The sequence below is a fragment of the Varanus komodoensis genome, unplaced genomic scaffold, assembly GCF_004798865.1.
Source record: "Varanus komodoensis strain SLA01 unplaced genomic scaffold, ASM479886v1 scaffold45, whole genome shotgun sequence".
In the NCBI taxonomy this organism is placed as follows: domain Eukaryota; kingdom Metazoa; phylum Chordata; class Lepidosauria; order Squamata; family Varanidae; genus Varanus; species Varanus komodoensis.
In genome coordinates, this window is record NW_025336011.1 from 149,119 (window position 1) to 170,774 (window position 21,656).

At 48.0% G+C, this 21,656-nt stretch overlaps 1 protein-coding gene across 5 annotated transcripts in view; it reads left to right on the forward strand.

Moving 5' to 3' along the window:
* Nucleotides 1-3,503, forward strand: part of STAT3 (signal transducer and activator of transcription 3) — a 43,785-nt gene extending 40,282 nt beyond the window's left edge. For 3 of the 5 annotated variants that reach the window (XM_044444480.1, XM_044444481.1, XM_044444485.1), the window contains 3 exons: nucleotides 18-60; nucleotides 645-757; nucleotides 1,356-3,503. In XM_044444480.1, coding sequence (XP_044300415.1) covers nucleotides 18-60; nucleotides 645-757; nucleotides 1,356-1,414 — 215 coding nt within the window. In that variant the 3' untranslated portion in view covers nucleotides 1,415-3,503. The remainder of the gene's footprint in view (nucleotides 1-17; nucleotides 61-644; nucleotides 758-1,355) is intronic. The other 2 variants (XM_044444483.1, XM_044444484.1) reach the window with 1 other exon arrangement.
* Nucleotides 3,504-21,656: the final 18,153 nt, after the last annotated feature.

Genomic DNA, 21,656 nt, shown 5'->3' on the forward strand with positions numbered 1-21,656 from the left:
CCCCATCCCTCACCTAGGTGCTGCTCCCTATCTGAAGACGAAGTTCATCTGCGTGACCCCGTACGTATTCCTTCCTGCAAGGAGAGGGGATTCGCAGCTGGGGGGGAGGGAGTGCTGGGGGTCTGCACAGCAGTTTGATGGGGTTGGTTTATACCCAGAGCACAGTCCTACACCATGTGCATCAATAACCAGAAATCGAGAAATCACCACTGAAGAGGGGAAGTAGAAGAGGGGGAGGTGTGAGCTGTACCAGCCATGCACGCACCCACACACACACCCCGCTTGTTTCTGGCACACGTTAGGAATAAAATGTCATGAGGACCTTTACAGAGTGAGTGGAAGTAGGGTTATGTCCAAGTTACCTTTGCCCCAGTTTATGTCCCCTTGCCCAAATACCAGAAATAGGTCGGGGCTTCCAGCTCTAGTGGTGCCCCTGGTCAGAGCAGACTTGGTGGTTCTGGAGCTGGAGCCAGTCGCTTCCAGGTTCTAACTTGTCTCCCCTGCTGCTCTGTCTTCTCTTCTCTTCTCTTCTCTTCTCTTCTCTTCTCTTCTCTTCTCTTCTCTCTTCTCTCTTCTCTCTTCTCTCTTCTCTCTTCTCTCTTCTCTCTTCTCTCCTCCCCTCCCGCCACACTCCACCTTTCCAGAACGACTTGCAGTAGCACCATTGAGCTGCCCATGTCTCCCCGCACACTCGAGTCCCTGATCCAATTTGGCAATAATGTTGAGGGAGCCGAGGGAAATGCCAGCGGCCAGTTTGGTGAGTGTGCGGCCTGTGCTGTGTTGGGCGTGGTGGAAGGGGCGGGGGGCTCTCTCCCTGCTCTGCTTTTACATTTACATGGAGGAACACAAACAGGCACAGGCTGGATTCAGGGAGTCATCCAAACCCTTTTCATAGGGGCCCTTCCCTGTTTTGCAGTAGTGGGAACATTTGGAATTTGGGTGCCATGGGGACTCTTGCAAAAAGGCTTTTGTGGAGGGAGGTTTGCCTGCTCACAAAATGGCTGACATTCATAAAGCTCAAAGAAAAGTAACTTGCTTGCCCAGAAAGCTAGGTACAAGGCAGAGGGGTGGTCTGAGCTCCCAAACACAAAAACACCCAGCATTTTCTGCTTCAGCACCCACATCACAGAAGGCCAGTGAACCTTGCACAACTCTAAAACAGGCCATGTGTTATGTGCAGGTTCTTTAACCCTTATTCAATCCTGCCCCTCATGTTCAGACGGCACAGCAAGCCTCAGCAACCCCTGGCCAGGCAGCTCTGATGTACATTCTGAGTTTATGTCCCCTAAAGGCCAAGCATGAAGCTCTCAGGGCTTCAAGAGGATCAAGGTTGTCTCTTTCGCTGTCTCCCACAGAGTCCTTGCAAGTCTTTGACATGGAGATGACCGCTGATTGTGCCAACTCACCCATGTGACCGGCCCTTCCCAGGGACCTAACCCATCCTGGCAGGAAACGTGTCCTCCTCTCACATGATCGTGGAGCCCACCTGGGCAGGTGCTGCCTCAGCAGGAGATGGCTGGCTGCGGGTCCTTCTTTACCAGCTACGTCGAGTGCACCATCTCTGGCAGCTCCTTGCCGGAGCCTGCACAGCCGGAGGAAAAGCTCTACTTAAAGTTAGCTTTTATTTTGTCAAAAATACGTTTTCCTAGTGTATAAAGTTTATTCGTTTAAGGAACATCTTTTTTTTTTTTTGGTTTTGTTTGTTAGATCAAGTGCCTCTTCATGTCCACGTCTTGACAGTATTTCTCAGCTTCACATGCGCGTTTGCTGCATGCCATAAAGTGCTGCTTCTCCAGCTAGGACTAACATGCGAGTGCTTACCCAGTAACAAAGTGACTGATCGTTCTGAACGGGCGGGCAGGCAGGGCTCTGTGCAACTAGCCATGGGCAGCATGGGGAGGAGGGAGACTACGCTTGCCTTCCAAATGGCTGCATTTTTGTTGCTTTTCAAAAGCAAAGATCCACTTTCTCAGCCCCAGCTCTGCTTTTTCGAACTTCCTAAATGGCATGAGGAGGAACTGAAACGTAGTGCAAGGGCCCTGCCTGGTGGAGAAATGAGCACCTTGAACTTTGATGCTGGCTGACCCCTGGGACTTTGAAATTGATCTCTCCACCCAGAGTAGTCCCAAATTTACAGAGGAGTGATGGAATGAGATTACTGGGGCTGGAAGGCAAATCGGGCAGATGTGGGATTAGCAGCCAGATCATCCAGTTGTAAAAGCCCCATTCTCTCTTCTTTCATGCAGGCCCCAGATCCATTCCCCACAGTTATGGCCTTGGGCCACAGCTGAGCAACAAAGCTGAGTGAAGAGCTTAATGGTTGGGCTCCCTACTTCAGATCTGTTGCCAGTATTTAACTGCAGTTACCTTTTTTATTGTTGTTGTTGTTGTTATTTATTGTACTTTTTGTTGCCCTTCCTTGAAGGAGGCAAGGGCAGTATACACAGTATTTTGCCCCTCCTCCATTCCCCATTTCATTTCCTCAAAAAAATTCTGAGGTCAGTTTGACTAAAACAGAGAGCATGTTCTAAGTTCATGGCTGAGTGTGGATTTGGACCAAGATCTCTCTGAGAGAAGCCCACCATCCTAGCCACTATATCTCACTTTAACTGTACTTTAGGAGCAAAAGGCAGATATTTCACATGGGAAAAAAGCTGGATGCTGGTAGCTGCTGGGAGTTGTAGTCCAATTCAGTGGGGGAGGGGAGCACCAGGTTAGAAAGGATGCCCATCTTTTCCAGGCAAAATATTTTTCTGATCTTGGCTCCACCAACTTTTTCTCTGCTCAATTGTTTCATCAGCATCTATGGTTCTCTTGGTGTGCCTTCCCTCACCCTGCCCAGATTTGTGGCTTCTGTGATTTAGTTCACACTGCCTGGTGCCACTGAGCAGCTATTGCTGATAGCACTCTGGTGTTAGTCTCGTAAAACCAAGGTGCGGATCATCCCTGTATAAGTGTCAAACACAGAGCTTGGGGGAATGGCCCAGAGGCAGTGAGCAGGGCCAATAAAATGAATCATTGGCTCCCAGTCCAGAAGGATTTTCCAGCAATGTTAGCCACACAGGAGACAGAGGAATTCATAACCAAACTTGGTAAAGCTGTGTATGTTCTTTCCCTCCTGCACCAGGGGTAGGGGACCTGTAGTGGAGTCTGATTCCCATCAGGCCCAGTTAGCACGGCCAGCATTCAGGCAAGTTGTCTAAGTGTTCCCCATCTCTGCCAGAAAACATTGCTTGTGGTTACTGAAAGAATTGCTCCCTCCACTAATGGCAAACTAGAAGTGCCCCAACTTGTACGTGGCTGTTCCAGTTCCGTTTAACCAAATAGCTTATTTACACCAAATTCTTTGTATCAAGCGGCTTTCCTCCCCGCTCCCCCACACTACCCATCATTTCCTTATTTGTTGTAGCTAATTGCTCTGTAAAGAGCATAACTATTTTTTGTATATTTTACTGCTGTACCTACAGGCTTCAGCTTTCTCTTAAATAAATTCTAATGCCATATTTCTCTTTTGGAGTCTGTGTGGTGGGTACTGTGTGTGTGTCTGAAAAACAGAGTGTCTTGAAGTTGGGAGTCCATATATTTGACTACATGCACTAACGAAGGGTTGCTTTTTGTGCTGTGAAATCAGAACTACTGTGAGGTGCAGCCTTGCACATACTGACCTGGAAGTGAATCCTACTGAATTGGTCCAGTTCTGGGCATCACATTTTAAGATGGACATGGACAAATTGGAATGCTTCTAGAGCAGGGGTCTCAAACTCAACTTGCCTGGGGGCAGTCTGGGTGAGGCTGGGCCGCAGCAAGTATTGCACCACCGTGGTGGTGGTGGGCCGCTCATCCTGTGTCTGGCCCGGGTGCCGCCGGCGCTTTGAAGGCCGCAGGGCCCCTCCCCCGTGCCCGGCCCGGCAATTGGCCCGCGGGCCGCGAGTTTGAGACCCCTGTTCTAGAGCAGCCAGGATGTTGAGGGAGATCTCTGAGCAAAGCCCAATGAGGAACTGCTGAAGGAACTGAATATGTTTAGCCTGGATAAGAGAATATCCAGGGGGGCATGACAGTGGGCTTGAATGACATGAAGAAGTGCCATGAAGAAGCCAAAGCAAAGCTCTTCGCTCTTGCAGCAGGAGCCATGATGACTGAGTGCTTGGAAGTTGCAGGGAAGCTGCAGCACCCTTGTAGAAAAACTCAGTTTGAATGTGAAAGGTGTTTTCTACACATGCACCTTATCAAGTGCTCATTATTCCCTTCTCATGATTATTACAGGCTCTGCAGAAAACATCATGTCCCTCCAGTTTTACTTCTTTGTCTAAGCAGCATTTTCAGTAAGCTTTGAAACAGAGAAAATGCAGTGTGTAATTGTGATTGTGAAAGAGAGAGTGATTTCTACTTGTATATTTGCTTTATTTATTCCGTTTACCGTATTTTTCGCTCTATGAGATGCACTTCCCCCCTCAAAAGTAAGGGGAAATGTCTGTGTGTCTTATAGAGCGAATGTGTGTGTGCCCGATGCCTGGGACGCTGCTGGCCCACCTGCACCACGTGGCACCACCTGGCCGGCACACTCTCGGCGTGCCCTGCTCTGCCCCCCTGCCCTCCGGCGCAGGTGAGAGCTGTGCCGCTCAGGGGGAGCGGTGCGGAGGAGGAGGAGCCGCGGGCTTTAACCCGCTGGCTGCATGGAGAGACAGATTGCTCACCCCCACCGCCCGGGAAGACCTGCCACTGCTGCCGCCGCTGCCACACCACCTGGAAGACCACCACCAGCGCACTGCCGGCCCGGCTGTACCACACCTGGCCGGCACGCACTCGGCGCGCCCTGCTCCGCCCCGCTGCTCCAGCGCAGGTGAGAGCTGTTAATCACAGGTCGGTGTGTGTTTTCAAATGGCAACCCGTCTTTTAATGAAGCTCATGGGGAAGTGATGGGGAATGTGCCTGTGATTATCAGAAAGCTTTCTATGGATCCCTCCTCTAAAAACTAGGTGCGTCTTATAGTCAGGTGCGTCTTATAGAGCGAAAAATACGGTATATGCCACCAAATACTTAAAAGTCCTTGGGCACCTTACAGAAGTCATATAAATACATTTAAAAATATAAAACAATTTAAAAATTTTAAAGGCTTTAACATTTTTAAGCCAGGTATGAACAATAATACACAACACTGAATAAATGGAAGGAGATTGGGATCAGTTAAAATAAATATTAAAAATGTACATTTTTGCCTGGCACTGAAAATAGTGATGGCACCAGGCAAATTTCCCTTGGGAGTTTATTCCAGAGGTGGGGAGCAGCAACTTTTCCTATTCACTGCCCCGCCTCACCTCTTTGAGGGGTGGCTCCTATAGAAGGGCCTCCTTTTCTGATCTAAGGGGTCAGGCAGATTCATATGGGTGAAAATGGGCCCTTAGATAACCAGGCCCTAAGCTGTTTAGGGCTTTATATGTCAAGACAATCACCTTGAATTGGGCCCTGGCAGCAACTGGTAACCAGTGCAGCTTTTTGAGCACTGGGGTAATAGAAGTCCTAGGTGGGGCACCAGCCACCAACCTGGCTGCTCAATTTTGTACCAGCTGTAATTGCCTGACTGTCTGCAAGGGCAGCCCCGTGTAGAGCACATTACAGTAATCACAGTGCCTCCTAGAGGTTATGTTACAGAAAGGCAGCAAAGGAAACTTCTGGTGTAGGGCTCAGATCTGAATTAATATGACAAAACTGAAAGAAGGGACAGTGGGTTAACAGCCTGGGACAGACAAGCACAAAAAAAACATCATTGGAACAGGGTGAGAAGAAGCTGTGCAGCCACTTGTCTGGGATGCTGTAGTAGCAGGCTGGACCAGCGTACCGCCAGAGTCCTCGATTCAATGAATTTGCAGCATTTCTGAGTAGATATTCATCAAGCTATTCTTTTGTCACAGATGGTACAGCTTTAATTTTGCTTCTGGTAACTAGCAGAGCAGGCTTTTATGGTACCATTGCCCTACTTCTCTGGAATTTTAGGGGGCAGGTGATGAAATTGTCTTCCACTGGTGATTCTTCCAAATTTTCCCATGACTTTCCATCCTTTTTCATACCACAAAAGTTCTGATAAGTGGGGCAAAAACAGACTAGCTACATACGCACTGCTTTTTGACTTGGTAGCCCTAGGAGCATCATAGGTGCTAGCTCCTTCCCAATGGATTTTTATCTTTTTAAAGATTAGTAGGGAAAAGGTTAGAGCAGGGGTCTCAAACTCGCGGCCCAATTGCCGGGACGGATGGGGCATGGGGGAGGGGTCCTGCAGCCTTCAAAGAGCCAGCAGCGCCCGGGCCGGCCTCTGGGAGCAACGCGGGATGAGCGGCCCACCACCACCGCGGGGGTGGAATACTTGATGCGGCCCAGCCTCACCCAGACTCTACTTCCAGTGGCCCCCAGGTAAGTTGAGTTTGAGACCCCTGGGTTAGAGCAAACACAATGCATTTCCAAGAAGCACTCTCACAAATAGAATGGATCGGCACAAAAACAGTGATTCATAATTAACCCAGAAGTGGCTGATTGTTGTCTTTAATGGTCTCTCTCTCTGCTCCCACCACCAGCCTTGAAAAATAAATAGTGTAATCTACTGATGGTGCTAAATTTGCAAAGCAAGAAAGTTTGCATAGGACCTCTTAACAATTGGAACATAAATAGTCTATGGCTGTAATACATGTGAAAAAGATCTTGGGATTGTAGTCCATCATAAACAGCCTAATAATGTGACACAACTGTAAAGAAAAAAACTGAGGAGAGTTAATGTCAGTTGAGGCATTAGGGTAACCCATTAGATTATCAGAAATAACCATTTTATTTCATTCTGCACTTGTCAGTATTTATTTATTTATTTATTTAAAACTTTTGTATGCTGTCACCACATGCCTTAGCATCTCGGGACGGCTCACAATACATACACTGAAAAACAATAAAATTATCTTTATAAAAGACAAATTCAATCAAAGATTACATAAGGACAAAAAAACCAAAAAGAGTGACTTCCAATGATTAGTGGAAGGCATTGTCCCATCGTCCAGATCTGGGTGCTCCATACAAGGAAGATACAGACAAACTGGAATGGGTTTGGATGAAGGCAGCGAAGATGGATGGAGAGTGTGGGACGGGGGAATAAGTGCAAAGCGGAAAGGTTGAAGGAACTGGAAACAGTTGGAGAATAATCTGGGGGAAGCATGATTGCACGAGAATTAGAAGCCGTGTTCTTTGCAATTACAGGAATATAGATTTTGGTTCAGCAAAAGAAAAGTCTCGTTGGTAAGAGCAATTGGTTCAACCATGGAGCCAATTCCCTAGCGAGGGGCTGCGTTCTCCCTCACCAGAGGTCCTCAAGCAGAGGCTGGACAGCTATTTAAGGATGCTCTAGCTTTTCACTTCCTGCATCAAGCAAAGGGTTAGCCTTCCACATATCCCTTCAGCTCTCTTTCGAAATGAAGACGCATCTCGCTGTTCAGGTCGAGGTTGATCTGATCCAGGGTCCTTTGCAAGCATGCCTGCAAGCAGCAAGGCCTAGGTGGCCCCCTGCTAACTGGCCAGTTGTTCATCAGTGGCTTGGTCTACCTTCTGCATATGATTGAACAAAGCACTCCAAAGACCATGACCAAACTTAATTATTCCACAAGATAAAGCACATCCCTCTTTCTTCAAGGGAAACTCAGATTCTTCCTGGTACATATGCTTGTAAAACCAGATGGGTTCCTTTGCACTTCACCTGTAACTGCTGTGTTCTGCATGGCACGCCAGTTGCTATCTCCTTTTGCTGTTGTGCCAAAAACTGGAGCTGGTTGCTGTGAAGCATCAGCTCTACTATTACAATAAGGCATTTGAGCATCATGGTACTTAGGGCCAAACCAGCTGTGAATGCAGATGGTTGTTTGTGTAAGTATATCTCTGCCTCATTCATGTTTAGAGTGATGGCTGGGGTTCAGTTTTTTCATCAAAGGGGGCCTGCAAACTGAAGAGTGGTGAACATTTTACAGAATAAGGAAGCACCATTCTCGGCTGTTCTCCTAAGGAGATATAACTCCCTCTCCATCTGAATTTCTTAACACATCAAAAGCACTTTGCTTGAACAGAGTACTATCTTAATCAAAGATATAGAATTAAATATGTCTATATCTCTTAATTAATTAAATTAGTATCTTTGGGAGGGTATAAACTAAGGCTAAACACACACACACCCCAGGCAGCAAAATGACAGAGTCTGATTTGAAAGACTACTAATTTATTACGCAATAAGCTTTTGTGGGCTGCGTGTGATAAAATGGGCTGTAGTTCACAGACCCTTACTCCATAACAAAGTATTGCTAATTGAAGAACTACACGATGCATTCTTGACTCCAGTCGCTCCTGTGCTTTGTTTCCTTGACAGCAATGTGGTTCCGCTGATTTAGTTCAGCCTTTCCCAACCTGGTGCCCTCCAGAAGTGGCTGTGCTGACTGGGAATTTCAGGAGTTGCAGCCCAGTACATCTGAAGGGCACCAGGTTGGAGAAGGCTGAGCTAGCACAATCCCCCCCTCCCCCCCACACACCCTTTTTATAATCTATTTGCATTGCAGGAATTTTTCTCACAGTGAAACTCTGATCCTTGAGATCAGCTGGCAGAACAATGGTGGCGCCTCAAGACAAGGCAGGGGGAGAGCAACCTCTTTTCCACGCTTCCCTTTACATGCAAAAATTCGACACCCTCCCTCACCCTCAAGGCTGTTCATGCATGGGGCAGATATGCATCTAGAGAAGTGTGTATCTGTCCCATCGCCTCACAGTTGGCACCGCTGTCCCTCCCGGTTGCACTTTCGCTCCTTCTAGCCCACAGTGGAAATGTGCGATAAAGTCTGCCAAGGCAGAGATTGCGTAGTATTTCCAGTACAAGCTGAAGCGCCCTGGTGCCTTTTTTACACTTCAAGTTTAACACTTCAATCGGAAAGCAGCTGGGCTCTTCAGCGTACCGAGGGCTCCAATGGAAACGTCCCGCACCCCTCCTCTGTGTGAAGAGCAAAGCATGAAATCGGCTCTTAGGAGGAGCTGCGGGCGAAATGCTGCCGCTGCGTGGACAGCTGAACGTGCTGCGGCTGCGACGTGGAGCTCAGGCCCTCCGGACTGCCTCGGGCAGGGTGGCACAAATCCTGCTCCTGTGCAGCAGCCGCCTCTCAGGTAAAGAGGGCAAAGCCCGAGCCTCCCCTGCTCTTAAAATCCGGCAAAGGTCTTGCTTAAAAAAGAAAAACTCTTTCTGCTCCCATACTGAAGAGTTTTCTGTTTCGCATTTTGTTTTTAAATGCTGTTTCAGACACAGCAGTGTGGCAGGCCTGCTGCCCAAATTCAGGCCTGGGTCTCTGGCTCTTACAAACGTAGGCCTTGCTTGGCCTGGACGAACTCACGTCGTCTTGTCTGTTTTAATTTAAATGTAGCATCTTAGATAGCTCTTTGGTACGCGCAGACAGCTGCCATTGCAGTTTTGCTCCCATTTCTCACAGGTCTGGTTGTGGAGAAAGCAAATTTAAAGAGAAATTCTCAACTCAGCAATGAGATACGCAATCTCTTGTTCCTTTTGTGGAAGCAACAGATAATGAATGGGCGGGGGAGACTTGGCTGCCAAATGCTTACCTCAGAGCAGTCACATTGCATCCCTAGTACACTGGGCCAGTACTGCTCTGGGTGAGGATTCTGCCTTCAGAATAGGGAGACACCCTCTTGGCCTGATAGATGGATGACCATGCAGCTGTGTTTGCCTCCTTGGACTGACCTCTTATTTGCTCTGTAGATATCTTTCTCCCCTCTGTTGGGAAAATTCAGATAAATCCTGGTAGAAAAACATTGCTTATATGTGCCTTTGTGTTACAAAATCAAACCTGCACTCCTTTCTCAGAAAGCACCTCAATTCCAAGCCAGGTTACTGATTAGCATTCCCTGTTACTTTAAGAAGTGGGACTTGATGGCTTCCTCAAGAAGCTGTCAGGATTATTGTTTTGCTGATCGGTAAGAACTGACAGCATTGCAATCAACCTCATTTGCATGCCAAGATCCACAATAATCCCTGTGCCTCAGTGATCCTTATGTTAATCTTCTGCAATCAAATGCCATTATACTGAACCCCCTCTGCAGACCTCTCACCTTCTTCTGTCTGTGTTCCCCTTATTTTGTCATCGACTGCCCAGCTTCTGGGCCTTTGTGACTCAGAAGCTATAAAACACTCTGTGCATGTTCTACAAGCATCTAGTTGGTGATGGAGACCACAACCCAGTAGCATGCTGTGTAAGTAACTGCATGAGGCCTGGGTGATGTTACCAATAAAAACGCTGGGGTTCACGGTGATTCAGTCTTCCCTGCAGGTCCTGGGGATTCATTCTCACCACCTCACATAGGCAGCAGTTGATGAGCTTATGCTTTGTTGGCTGATCACCTCTGGCTACATCCTATTATCTTGGCTTCCTCAAAGGAGATGGGACTCCCACCTTGGGGACCTTGACAGGCCTGGCAGGTACCCTCCTCCCCACTGTGGCTTCATTCTGGCTCCCTGCCCCTCATTGTTTCCTGGCACCTGTGTCAGCAATCCATGTCCTGGCTGCCCACTTCTCATTGTACTCCTCTCTCCCCAATATACTTTGCTGTCTGCTTGCTGTCTGCTGTTTTGCTGTACATGTGTGTCAGGGAATCTTGGTTAGCAGCCATGAGAAAGTACGCACTGTTCCACAGAAAGACACCTTCGCCTGAAACCTCAGCAGTTTTATTGGTGTGAACAACCCAGAGTCATCAGCGCTGCCTGGTAGAGGTACACCCACCAGCTACAAAATTCCAGAATATCTATAGAGTGTTTTATAGGTTTGGAGTCATGTGCACAGGAGCAGGGTTGATGAGGAGCAGATAATGGGTACATAATGTATTCATAGGCAAAACAGTGTGAGAAATCTGCAGAGGGGACATAACAGGATAGTACAGCAAATGTCAGTGATTACAGGATGTTGGCATGACAATCAGAAAGGCACATGAATCATTACAGGTGTGAGCTTGAACATCTAAGCAAGTCTGATTACAACATGGCAAGAAAAACAGGCCAGAGAGAGTCTCAGTCTCTTAAAGGAACAGAAAACTGATAACGCTTCAGGGGACAAAAATGGAGCCAGGCTTGAAATAGTGGTTCTTTCTGGGCAAAAGGAGCAGCGACACTGCAGGTTTGATTTTATATCACAAAGGCACATACAGTATAAGCAATCTTGCTCTATAAAGATTTATTTGGACTTCCCCAACACATACAAGCTAGACATTTCCCACATGCTCTTGCTCAGACTGACACTGGGGGACTCTGCTGACCCTCCGTTCCAGTTGATTGGAGTCAACCTAGCATGCAAGCCTGTACCCACACGTGTGGTGTAAGTGTCTCGCTGCTAAAGCACTTGGGAATGCTAGCTAGCTTGTTTGTCCTATGTGGCAGCAATAAAGTGTCTTCTTGTAAGGAAACCTGGAAGCGAGCCTAATCTTTTCCTTGGGATGCTTTCAGATTCGTCACGAGCTGGACTCTACTATTGAATCAGATTCTACTGGGGAGGTGCCAATGCTGCCGTCTGATCCACAATTGATGGATGAGTTTCAGTTGTTGCGGCCTGATGACGTGGACAAGGTGCTTGGAGGTAGGTGGTACCCTACCACCTGCTTACTGGACCCTTGCCCATCTTGGCTTCTCAAGACAGTCAAGGACGGGATTGGGACCTGGATCCTGGAGGTTGTCATCGCCTCTCTGAGGGACGACCGGGTACCTGCCCCTTTAAAGGAGGCGGTAGTCCGGCCAGTCCTAAAGAAGGCATCCCTGGATCCAGAGGTGGCCACCAATTATAGACCGGTGGCCAACATCCCGTTCTTGGGCAAGGTGTTAGAGCGGGTGGTGGCGGGACAAATCCAAGCACTCTTGGATGAAACTGATTATCTGGACCCATTTCAGTCAGGCTTCAGACCCAGGTATGACACTGAATCTGCCTTGGTCGTCCTGTATGATGATCTGTGCAGGGAAAGAGACAGGGGGAGTGTGTCTCTGTTGGTCCTCCTTGACCTCTCAGCGGCTTTCGATACCATCGACCATGGTATCCTTCTGAATAGGCTTACGGGATTGGGAGTTGGAGGCACTGCTTTGCAGTGGTTCCCCTCCTATTTCAAGGGCCGTTTCCAGAAGGTGGTGCTGGGGGACTAAGGCTCTGCGCCATGGCAGTTATGCCATGGAGTTCCGCAGGGGTCCATTTTGACCCCCTTGCTATTCAACATCTACATGAAACCGCTGGGAGAGGTCATCAGGAGGTGTGGGCTACGGAATCATCAGTACGCTGATGATACCCAGCTCTACCTCTCGTTCTCCACCAATCCAGGTGAGGCAGTGGCTGTACTGAACTGGTGCCTGGCTGAGGTAATGGGCTGGATGAGGGCCAATAAACTGAAGCTCAATCCAGACAAGACGGAGGTCCTGTTGGTAGGTGGGTCGGGCTTCGGGTTGGGGGACTTGGACCTTGTCCTGAATGGGGTTGCACTCCCTCTTAGGGACAGGGTTCACAGCTTGGGAGTGCTCCTCGACCCGAAGCTGACATTAGAAGCTCAGGTAACAGCAGTGGCGAGGAGCGCCTTCCTTCAGCTTCGGCTGATCCATCAGCTGCGTCCCTACCTGGAGAACAACTGCCTGGTGATTGTGATTCATGCATTGGTAACTTCCCGATTAGATTTCTGTAACGTGCTCTACGTGGGGCTACCCTTGAAGACGGTCCGGATACTTCAGTTGGTGCAAAATAGAGCTGCTAGGTTGCTGACGGGGACTGGGCATTGTTCTCATATAACCCCAGTTCTCCGTCAGCTCCACTGGCTCCCCATTGAAGTCTGGGCCCAATTCAGGGTGTTGGTTATCACCTATAAAGCCCTTAATGGCTTGGGACCTGGTTATCTAAAGGAGCGCTTACGTCCATATATGCCCTCCCGCCCCTTGAGATCAGCGGGGGAGGCCCTTCTCCGGGAGCCCTCTGTGAGGGATATTAGGAGGGTGAGTACCCGGAGGAGGTCCTTCTCTGCTGTGGCGCCCCACCTATGGAATGCGCTCCCCAGAGAGGTCCGCCTGGCGCCATCGTTATTTGGTTTTCCAGGCCAAGACCTTTTTATTTAAACGATATTTTAATTGTTAACTGGTTTTTATTTAATGGTTTTATATTTGCTGAGAAACTCTGAATTTTTAATTTTTAATATCATCCCATGCCTGATTGTGTTCTATGTGAGCTGCCCCGAGGCTTCGGCGATGGGCGCAGCATAGAAATGTTATACATAAATAAAATCCCCAGCCTGGGCAAACACACGCAGCTGATGTGAAGCCTTACTTTTCAGGGAGAGAAAGTCATGGGGGACCCACAAGCAGGAGTGGATCCTTCTGCCCAGGTCACCCAGCAGCTGAGGTTCATAGGCAGACTGCCTCTTGATGCAGGCAAGTGGCCCCTGACAGCCTTCTCTAGCATGAATTTGTCCACTCCCTTTTAAAGCTGTCTAAATGGGCTGTGGAGGCAAATTTAACTCCACATTGTTTAACTCTGTGCTGTGCAAAAAGATGATCCAACATCCTGCTGCAGTAAGTCCATCTTCAGGAGGTGGAAGGAAGCAAGCAGGAAAGGGTATTGTCTAGAGGCAAAGAATTCCTTCACCTGGGCAACACAAGGGCGAAGGCCTGCCCTCTCCCTTTTCTTACCAAGTCTGGGCTGTGCAAGATGACATCCAATTACTCTGAGTGGCTTTTTAAAGAGTTACCTTGCAGGCATGAGGGGCTGATCTAGACTGAGGTTCTGGTGTTGAAGTGGGGGATCCTTGATCTTCAGCAGCAGTCCTCATCCAGACTGAGGATGTACCACCTGCTCTCCAAGTCTGGAAAAGAGACTTGGGAGATGGGGAAAGGGGGCATTTTGGAGGGCAGAGTGGGGAGGAGACTGGAGCAGCCAGGATTTGAAGTTTCCTAGTGCCCCTCTAGCCTCCTCCCATCCTGCTGAAGCACCATTACTAGACAGGCAAAACAGGGTGTAAGAACTGGGAAGGTGAAGACTGTCTCTGTTGCTCCTTCCAGTCTGGACTGGATGCCCATAACCCCTTATGTCTGGAACTTATGGGGCAGGCTTCCCTGTAGGACTGCACTCTTAAAAATTGGACGGCACTGAATGCAGATGACCAATCTTGGTCCCAACACTGTTTTGTTTTCTTGGTCTTTGTTTAGGAGGGCACAGGACTGTCTCCCAGGGGCTTTCACTCATCCGATGCCCCAAGTGAGGGCGGTCTCCACCACCAACATGTCTCTGGCCCCAGTTTCACCATCTAAATTTAGTGCCAGAGATAGGGAGGGAAAGAGGCTGAGACACCAATAGGAACTGACCTCCATCCTTGACTAGGCCTTCTCCCCTCCCTGTCCTCTAGCACGCCCTGTTTTCTTCCTTCCAACCTCAAGGGAGACGTTCTTCCCATGCTGGCTGAGAGGGACTGTGGTGGCAACTCAGCCTTCCGAGTCCTAGCTCCAAGATTGCAGGATTTTGCAGCTTGGGCACTGAATAAGCCTATGTCCTCTTTTCCTGGGCAACTTTGTGAGGCCATAGGATAGCATAATAACAAAACTTCCCCAGGCAGTGTACAGATAAATTCAAATCATAGTTTTAATTAAACATCTGTCAATAAACAGCACCAAAGCCCCATGAATAAAACAGCTAGAGGGAAGCAGAGATTAACACTGTTCCAATGATACTCATACAATGCAGAAAGCCACACAAATAATCTTTGCAGAGCTAAAAACAATGTTGTTGCAACCACAGCATAATGCAGAGATTAAGTTATTTCAAACCAATTATGTTAAAAGGCCTAGAGGGAGAAAAAAAACCAAAGCTCTTTGCCTGGCATTGAAAGAGTATTGAGATAGGTACCAGGGACACTTCAGGGGGAGGGGGGACCTACAGAAAAAAAGCTACCCTCTATATCTCAAGACCTGTGATAACCACACATGAATCAAGCCAATCCTTCGACTTCCAGGTTCCATGCTCTTAAAGGACTTTTGCATTGGGCACTTCTTGTCCCTGGATACAGTATGGCCCAGAGTCTTTTGTAAGGCCAGCCCTACCGTTAGAGTAAAGCAGCTGACTCAGGTGGCCCGTGCTGGGAGGTGCTGGAGGAAAGACCTGTGTGCATGTGGTCTGCTGCGTAATTCCTACGTTAGCCTGCTGCCTTTGGGTGCAGTGAAGGATGCTGTCCCATCACCAAAGTGGAAGGAAGATTTCACAACTGGTCCAGTTGCTGACTTTTAGATGTGGGTGGCACACGGCACTGTCTTGTCTTTTGCCCCAGGTAGCCAGGTGTTCTTGGGCTGACCCTGGGCCTTTGCACCCAAGCACAGTGACTGCGTGTTTTTACATTTCAAGGGCTGGCAACCCTGTTTGACAACGCGGTGTGCTCACTGCTCTACAAACCTGCCTGACCACCTTCCAGGAACCAGAGATAAGATTCTAGCGAGACAGCCTTGGAGCAAGGGATGGGCTGCCCAGCTGGTTCTGCCTGTGTGAAGAAATCATCACCCCACCCTTGAAGCCCTCTCCCTCACCCTGAATGGTTGAATTTGACTGCATTCACCACTGTGATCCAGCTTGAACTGCAGTAGTGGCTCCAGGGAAACTACTACTAATGCACACAGGGATATGTGATCCTTGTCTTTCCTCTTTACACAACTGATGTCCCCACCACATGGGGGTGAAAGAAATCCTCAGGGGTGAAAGAAATCCTCAGGCACATGGATTGGGGGCAGATTGTCTATAACATGATGCTTTATTTGAGGTTATGAAGGCACCGCACTGGGCTTCTCATCAAAACATCAGTGTAGCTGCCAGTGTGACTGGAAGAGCCAGGGAACACGGTTTCCCCTTCCCTGCACCGAAGCCCAATCCCCAGCCTTCTGCTCTCTTGTTTGCAGATGATCAGAAACCTGGAGAAGCAGAACGGCCATCAATAGCCTTAACTGTGTGGCTGGAGGCTATTGTGCAGGAGGGACACTGGATGTGTAAAGGCAAGGGACGTGCAAGGGGCTTGCAGGTCCAATCCCTGTGCTAGTCTGGGGAGCATGCTTATGCAGCCACCTGAGAGAGATGCATCAGCACACAAGAGCCAGTACGGTGTAGTGCTTAGCCTCTTGGACTGGGATGCAGGAGAACCTGGTCTTAGTCCCCGCTCAGTCACAAAGCCCCTGGGCCTAAAGTCACAAAGCTCACTGGGTGACTTTAGGTCAGTCACAGACTCATCCTAACCTACTTTAGAGGGTTGTTGTGAAGATAACATGGAGGGGAGGACAATGTAAGCCTTGGATTCTTTGCAGAAGGAAAATAGGGTATAAAGGAAATAAATAAATGAGGACAAATGAGGACAGATTTGCTTAACTTTTGCATACTCTCATGGGTGCAACAGATTTAGCACTAATGACAATGACTTAAATAGTAATATGAGGTCTGTAGACTAAGAGAACACTGCTGGGAAATAAAAATACCAGCTCTCCCACCAGCATGGGAAAGCCTGTGAGTGTGGGACCCGGGCACCGCCTCTGTCCATTTTGCTGGTGCTTGATGGGCAGCGCCAAGGTCCCTGCTGTGCTCTCCCTTTGAACAGGACTTGGGCTGGAGATCCTCTCCAATAACCAGCACTTTCAAGTAGAAGGGTGTGATTTATAAAGGAAAACACGGGACTCACCCATCTGGTGTGTGAATGGCACAAGAGCTGCTGGGGCACAGCTTTTTGCTTCCCATACTGCTTCTGCAATGTTTGCCGGGAAGCCACCCTTTAGATAAGAGACAATCAGCACAATGCAATAAACCCCTGGTCTTCTTTTTAGCTCTCACTAAGGTGTCTGACCCATCCCATGTTTAAAAAATGAGGCTTTTCTTTAAACTGGCACCTGGAATTGCTATGAAATATAGATTCATACAATAGTACGGTTGGAAGGGGCCAAGAAGTCCATCATGTCCAACACCCTGCTGGTGCAGAACACCATGCTACACCATCCCACTCAGATGACTGTCCAGTTTCGTCTTGAATGTCTCTAGTGTCGGGGAGCCCACCACCACTCTTGGCAACTGATGTACTGCTCTGACAGGGAGTATTTCCTGGTGAGTTGTAGTTTAAGCTCATTCCTCTGTTTCCTACACTCGTGGATGAGTGAGAAGAAATATTTTCCTTCCTTTTTATGACAGCCTTTTCAATACTTGATGAGTGCTATCATATTCCCACTCAGTCTTTTCTTCTTGAGGCTGAACATGCCCAGTTCTTTTTGTCTCTCATCGCAGGGCTTGGTTTCCAGATCCTGGCTCATATTTGTTGCCCTCCTCCAAACCCTTCTAGTTTTTCTGCATCTTGTTAAAGTTTGAGTGCCCAGAACTGAGCACAGTATTGCAGGTGAGATCTGACTAGAGCAGAGTAAAGTTTATATCAGTGCTGAAAACAGTGGGTTCAAAGAATTTAACATGTTGGAGCTGACTCAACCTCTGCCTCGTGCACAGTTTGGAGGGTATGTTACTTCTCCTTTTCCACCATTTTGGGGATAGGTTATCTGACCTCAAATGGTGGCCATTTTGTTGTGCTGCCAAAGCCTCTCATATTGTTGCATGTGTCCCTGGCTCCGAAGACCCTGCTTATCACTGCTTCAGATGGCTATTCCAACATTGACAGGAGCCAGGTGGGACATTGCCACTTCGTGCACTCAACTTCACTGACTGCGACTTTTCAAATGCTATCAGAGCTGCATGGATAGCAGCCACAGTTTGGCTAATATATGACTTCATCCACAAGGAAACTTTTAGGCAATGACCAGATTTGTAGCTAGTATCAAGATATGGCCTGAAGAAATTATTCTTCAAACCAGACGAGTTTAGAAGCTAGCAGTTGAAAGATAATACATCCAGCCTCTCACAGTGGTCCTTTGAATATCTCTGCATTTCACACACACATACAACAACCCTCTGAGTTTGGAAACTCTAAATAGCACTTTGTCTCTGCGAATGGATACAAGGCATGAGCCACTGGGATGTCTTCCCACATAAGCCCCACTGAAAAGCAGAGGAGCCAAGTGAGAGCTCGGTGTTACACCTGCAAACTGCACACATGGAACCCAAGAAAAAAATGCATCATGTTGCATGTCTGGCTCCCGTTCCAGCCTGTTCAGCTGAGGCTGTGGCAGCTGCATCCTGGTAGGGCTCTTGCCAGCCTCCTCTCCTATGGATGCCCCCTTGTTTGTCTCAGGTGGTCCAGGTGGCTGTCCTTGCCTTGCAGACCACATCTACAGATGGCATCTGTGCAAACAGACTGCAAACACAAGATCATGGGTCCTCAAACTAAGCTGTGGGCCAGATCCAGCCTGCCGCCCCACAGGTTTTGTGCATATGGGGGTGCAGCTTGCTCTCGAGGAGGTCATTTTGGACTAGCTCAGAGAAAATGATCTCCTTGCTAGCAAGTTGGTGCCCCGCCCCGAGCCCCCCATCCCCACCTCACCTCGTGTGCACCCCACCCCCTCACTGGCCCACGTCCCCCCCGCTGGCACCACCTTGGCACCCCACACCCACTGCTGGCACCCTTTAGAAAAAGTTTGAGGACCCCTGCACAAGATGATGGCCAATGTTTCCAATGTGTTTGCTAGAAGCAGGCAAAATGGGCTGAAGCCGGTGTAGGGTTGCCCTCCTTTGTGTGGGCAGATGTGCTTTGTTTTAAAAAGCTGCATGGTAGCCATAAATCAGCAGCTGGAGTATTTTCTGTCCCCGGTTTGGAGGGTAGCAGCTTGATTGATCTGACATTTCATGGGGGTAAGGAACCTGTGGCCTCCAGATGTAGATGGGGTCCCACTCCCATTATCCCCAATATGCTAGCTATAGATAATGGAAGTTGACATCCAACAATTTCTGAAGGTCCACTGGCCTCTTCATTTCTGAACTAGAACAACACTTCAAAAAGTAAACAACCTGAAGATTTAAGGGGGGTCATATTTTTATCTTTCTATATTTCTTTATGTTTATATGCCACCCTATAGCCCAAAGGACTTTCCAGGCAGCTTAGAATAAAGCATAAGGAAACAGCAATAAAAGCAATAAAACAGAAACACAGAAAAATAGAATAAAAATGCAAGAATAAAATCCAATTAAAATATAAAATCTGATATTCATAGTAGAGAAACATAATGAACAAGCAGCAAAGGTTAGCAGAATAAAAACCAAAGCAGCATTAAAAACGTGTGTTCAATAAAAAGTCATTAGTTGGTCTCAAAATCTGACAAGCAAAATCTCCTCTGATTCCCCATCCATTTTTCCTTCTGTTCAGCGTCTTTACAGATTGTAAGCCTGTAGACAGCAGCGGGCTTATTTAATTAATTATATTAAGCCACTTAGAGAGGCCGAGCAGGGACTTTAAAAGGAATAAATCCATTGACCCTGTTCATGCTCCCACCAAGTCTCACTCTCCAAGATGGTGCTGGTTTCCACGCTCGCCTGACCCAGGCAGCAGCATCAGACTTGATGAGCTGCGCTAAACTGGCCTCAGTTCTTAGCAAGCTGGAGCTTTTCCTAAACAGCCACATCTTAGCTATAAAACCCATCACTCACACTCTTGGATCTTGCCTGTGCCTAATAAAGGCAAGATGATGTAATTCTTGGGGGCCAGTTCAAATCGTTGGGAAACCAATAATGGCCCCAGTTCCTTGGATGTCCACATGATTTTGTCCCTGAGGTATTATGCAAAGTTTAGATGTTGCTGAATTTATCTAGATATTACACAGGGATGGTTTAGATTTCCAAAGTAGGATTGAGACATTGCAAAGGGGGAGATGTTCTTTTCCTGTTTTCTTCGGGCCCATCAGTCTGTTTCCATCTCCATAATACCAATAGCTGTGATTTTTCTCAAAGTGGGGGTGGGGTCTTCCAAGAAAGAGGCTCCTGGAGCCCTGCCTTCTGGCACAAATGGCAGGAAATGATCAGGAGTGGTTGCTACATACTCAGAATACATGCATTCATTTACTAGAAAACACATGTAGTGAATTCCATGGCTAATCTGCACCTGTTTGAAATTTCAGTGATTATAGCAATCTTTCTTTCTCAGCATGGACATATATCAATAATCTTTCTCAGGAATGAAATATGATTTTTCCTGGAATTTTCTTCTTTGCCCAAATGCTGCTCAGTTTCCAACTGTGTCCAGTGTTGGTTCATACAAATGTGTGATTTGGGCTTTTCTTTTGGAAGTCCTGTGCAGTTCCACAAACTCCTCTGAATCCTGCTTACTGGGAAAGATGGATCACACAACACAGTGTTGAAGCAAGTCCCAAGGAATTAAATTGTCACAACATCCACCCAAGGAGCCCTGTGAAATCTGGTTCTGTGGGAAGCACAAGAACAATTTAAAGAAGAATTCTTGTAACCTTTTAAAAACACACAGCTTCCAAAGATGCCCGGAGAGACCAAATTTGGCAAGATCTCTCAGCTGAGGCCATAAGATCTCATGGAAACCACACTATGTAGATGGAACTTGGTGAGGGAGATGGCAATCGAATAGCAAAAACAGGGCAGTGTTGTGAATGAGATGTGGCATGAGAGCAGAGGTGCGATAGAAGGCAGAGGGGGTATGGAGGTAAGGATTGCCTCAGTTCTTCTTCTGCTCCCCCAAACACTTAGAGGGCCTATTTCGGATCAATGTTTAAGTATTTTATGCTGGATCATAAGTAGGGAACCCAGAGATAAAGTAATTATTCCCTGTAAGACAGTGGTGCCTCACTCCTCCCCTCCTTCCTTCCCTGTGGCTCCAAGGTTGGCTTTGCAAACTCAGAGCCACTGTTGCTGGATGTGGTGGAAAGAGCCACACTGGCTGCAAGGGCAGAAGGAGGGTGCTCTGAATTTGGAGTTCCAGTTCTGACCTTGGAGTGTTCCTCTGTGTTCAGAGCTGGGACTTTGACCTTGTTCACAGGAAGACAAATGGTTCTTTAGACAGCCATGTCTTAAGCCTTTTTGTTGCTTTAAAGCAGGGACCCTCAAACTTTTTCAACAGGGGGCCAGTTGGAAGGTGGCGGTGGTGGACACGGGCCGGTGAGGTGGCGGCGGGCGTGGGCCCGCATAATTAAAAATAGATTTGAAAAGTTATATTTTTGTTACCTTCAATCCTTTCTTCGTCTTTGTCTCTCTTGTTCTTCTGCCTGCCTCTCTTCTGTTTCCCGCTCTGTATATGCATGCAATGGGTGGGGAGGGGGAGAGCTGGCGCATGCACAGTTGAGCTGTTGCAATTTGGGCATGAACTGTCTCTCTCTCTGCTCAGTTTTAAAGAACACCTGCGCCAGCTCAGAGCTTTTGGACTTGCTCAGAGATCATTTTCTCCGAGCGAGTACAAAACCTCTGAGATGGGCTGGATAAATGGGCATGGCAGGCCAGATCCAGCCCACGGGCCATAGTTTAAGGACCCATGCTTTTAAGGTTAAAGCCGATGTCTTGAAATGAGTCCAGGAAGCAATCAGTAGCCAGGGCAGGTCTTTCAGAACAGTTTTCACCTGGTTCCAATTCTCAGCACAGGCTATGAGAAGGGCATTTGTGCCAGTTGCAGCTTCTGGAGTAGCCCACCCTAGAACCCATTGCAGCAGTTCTAACCATGATGAA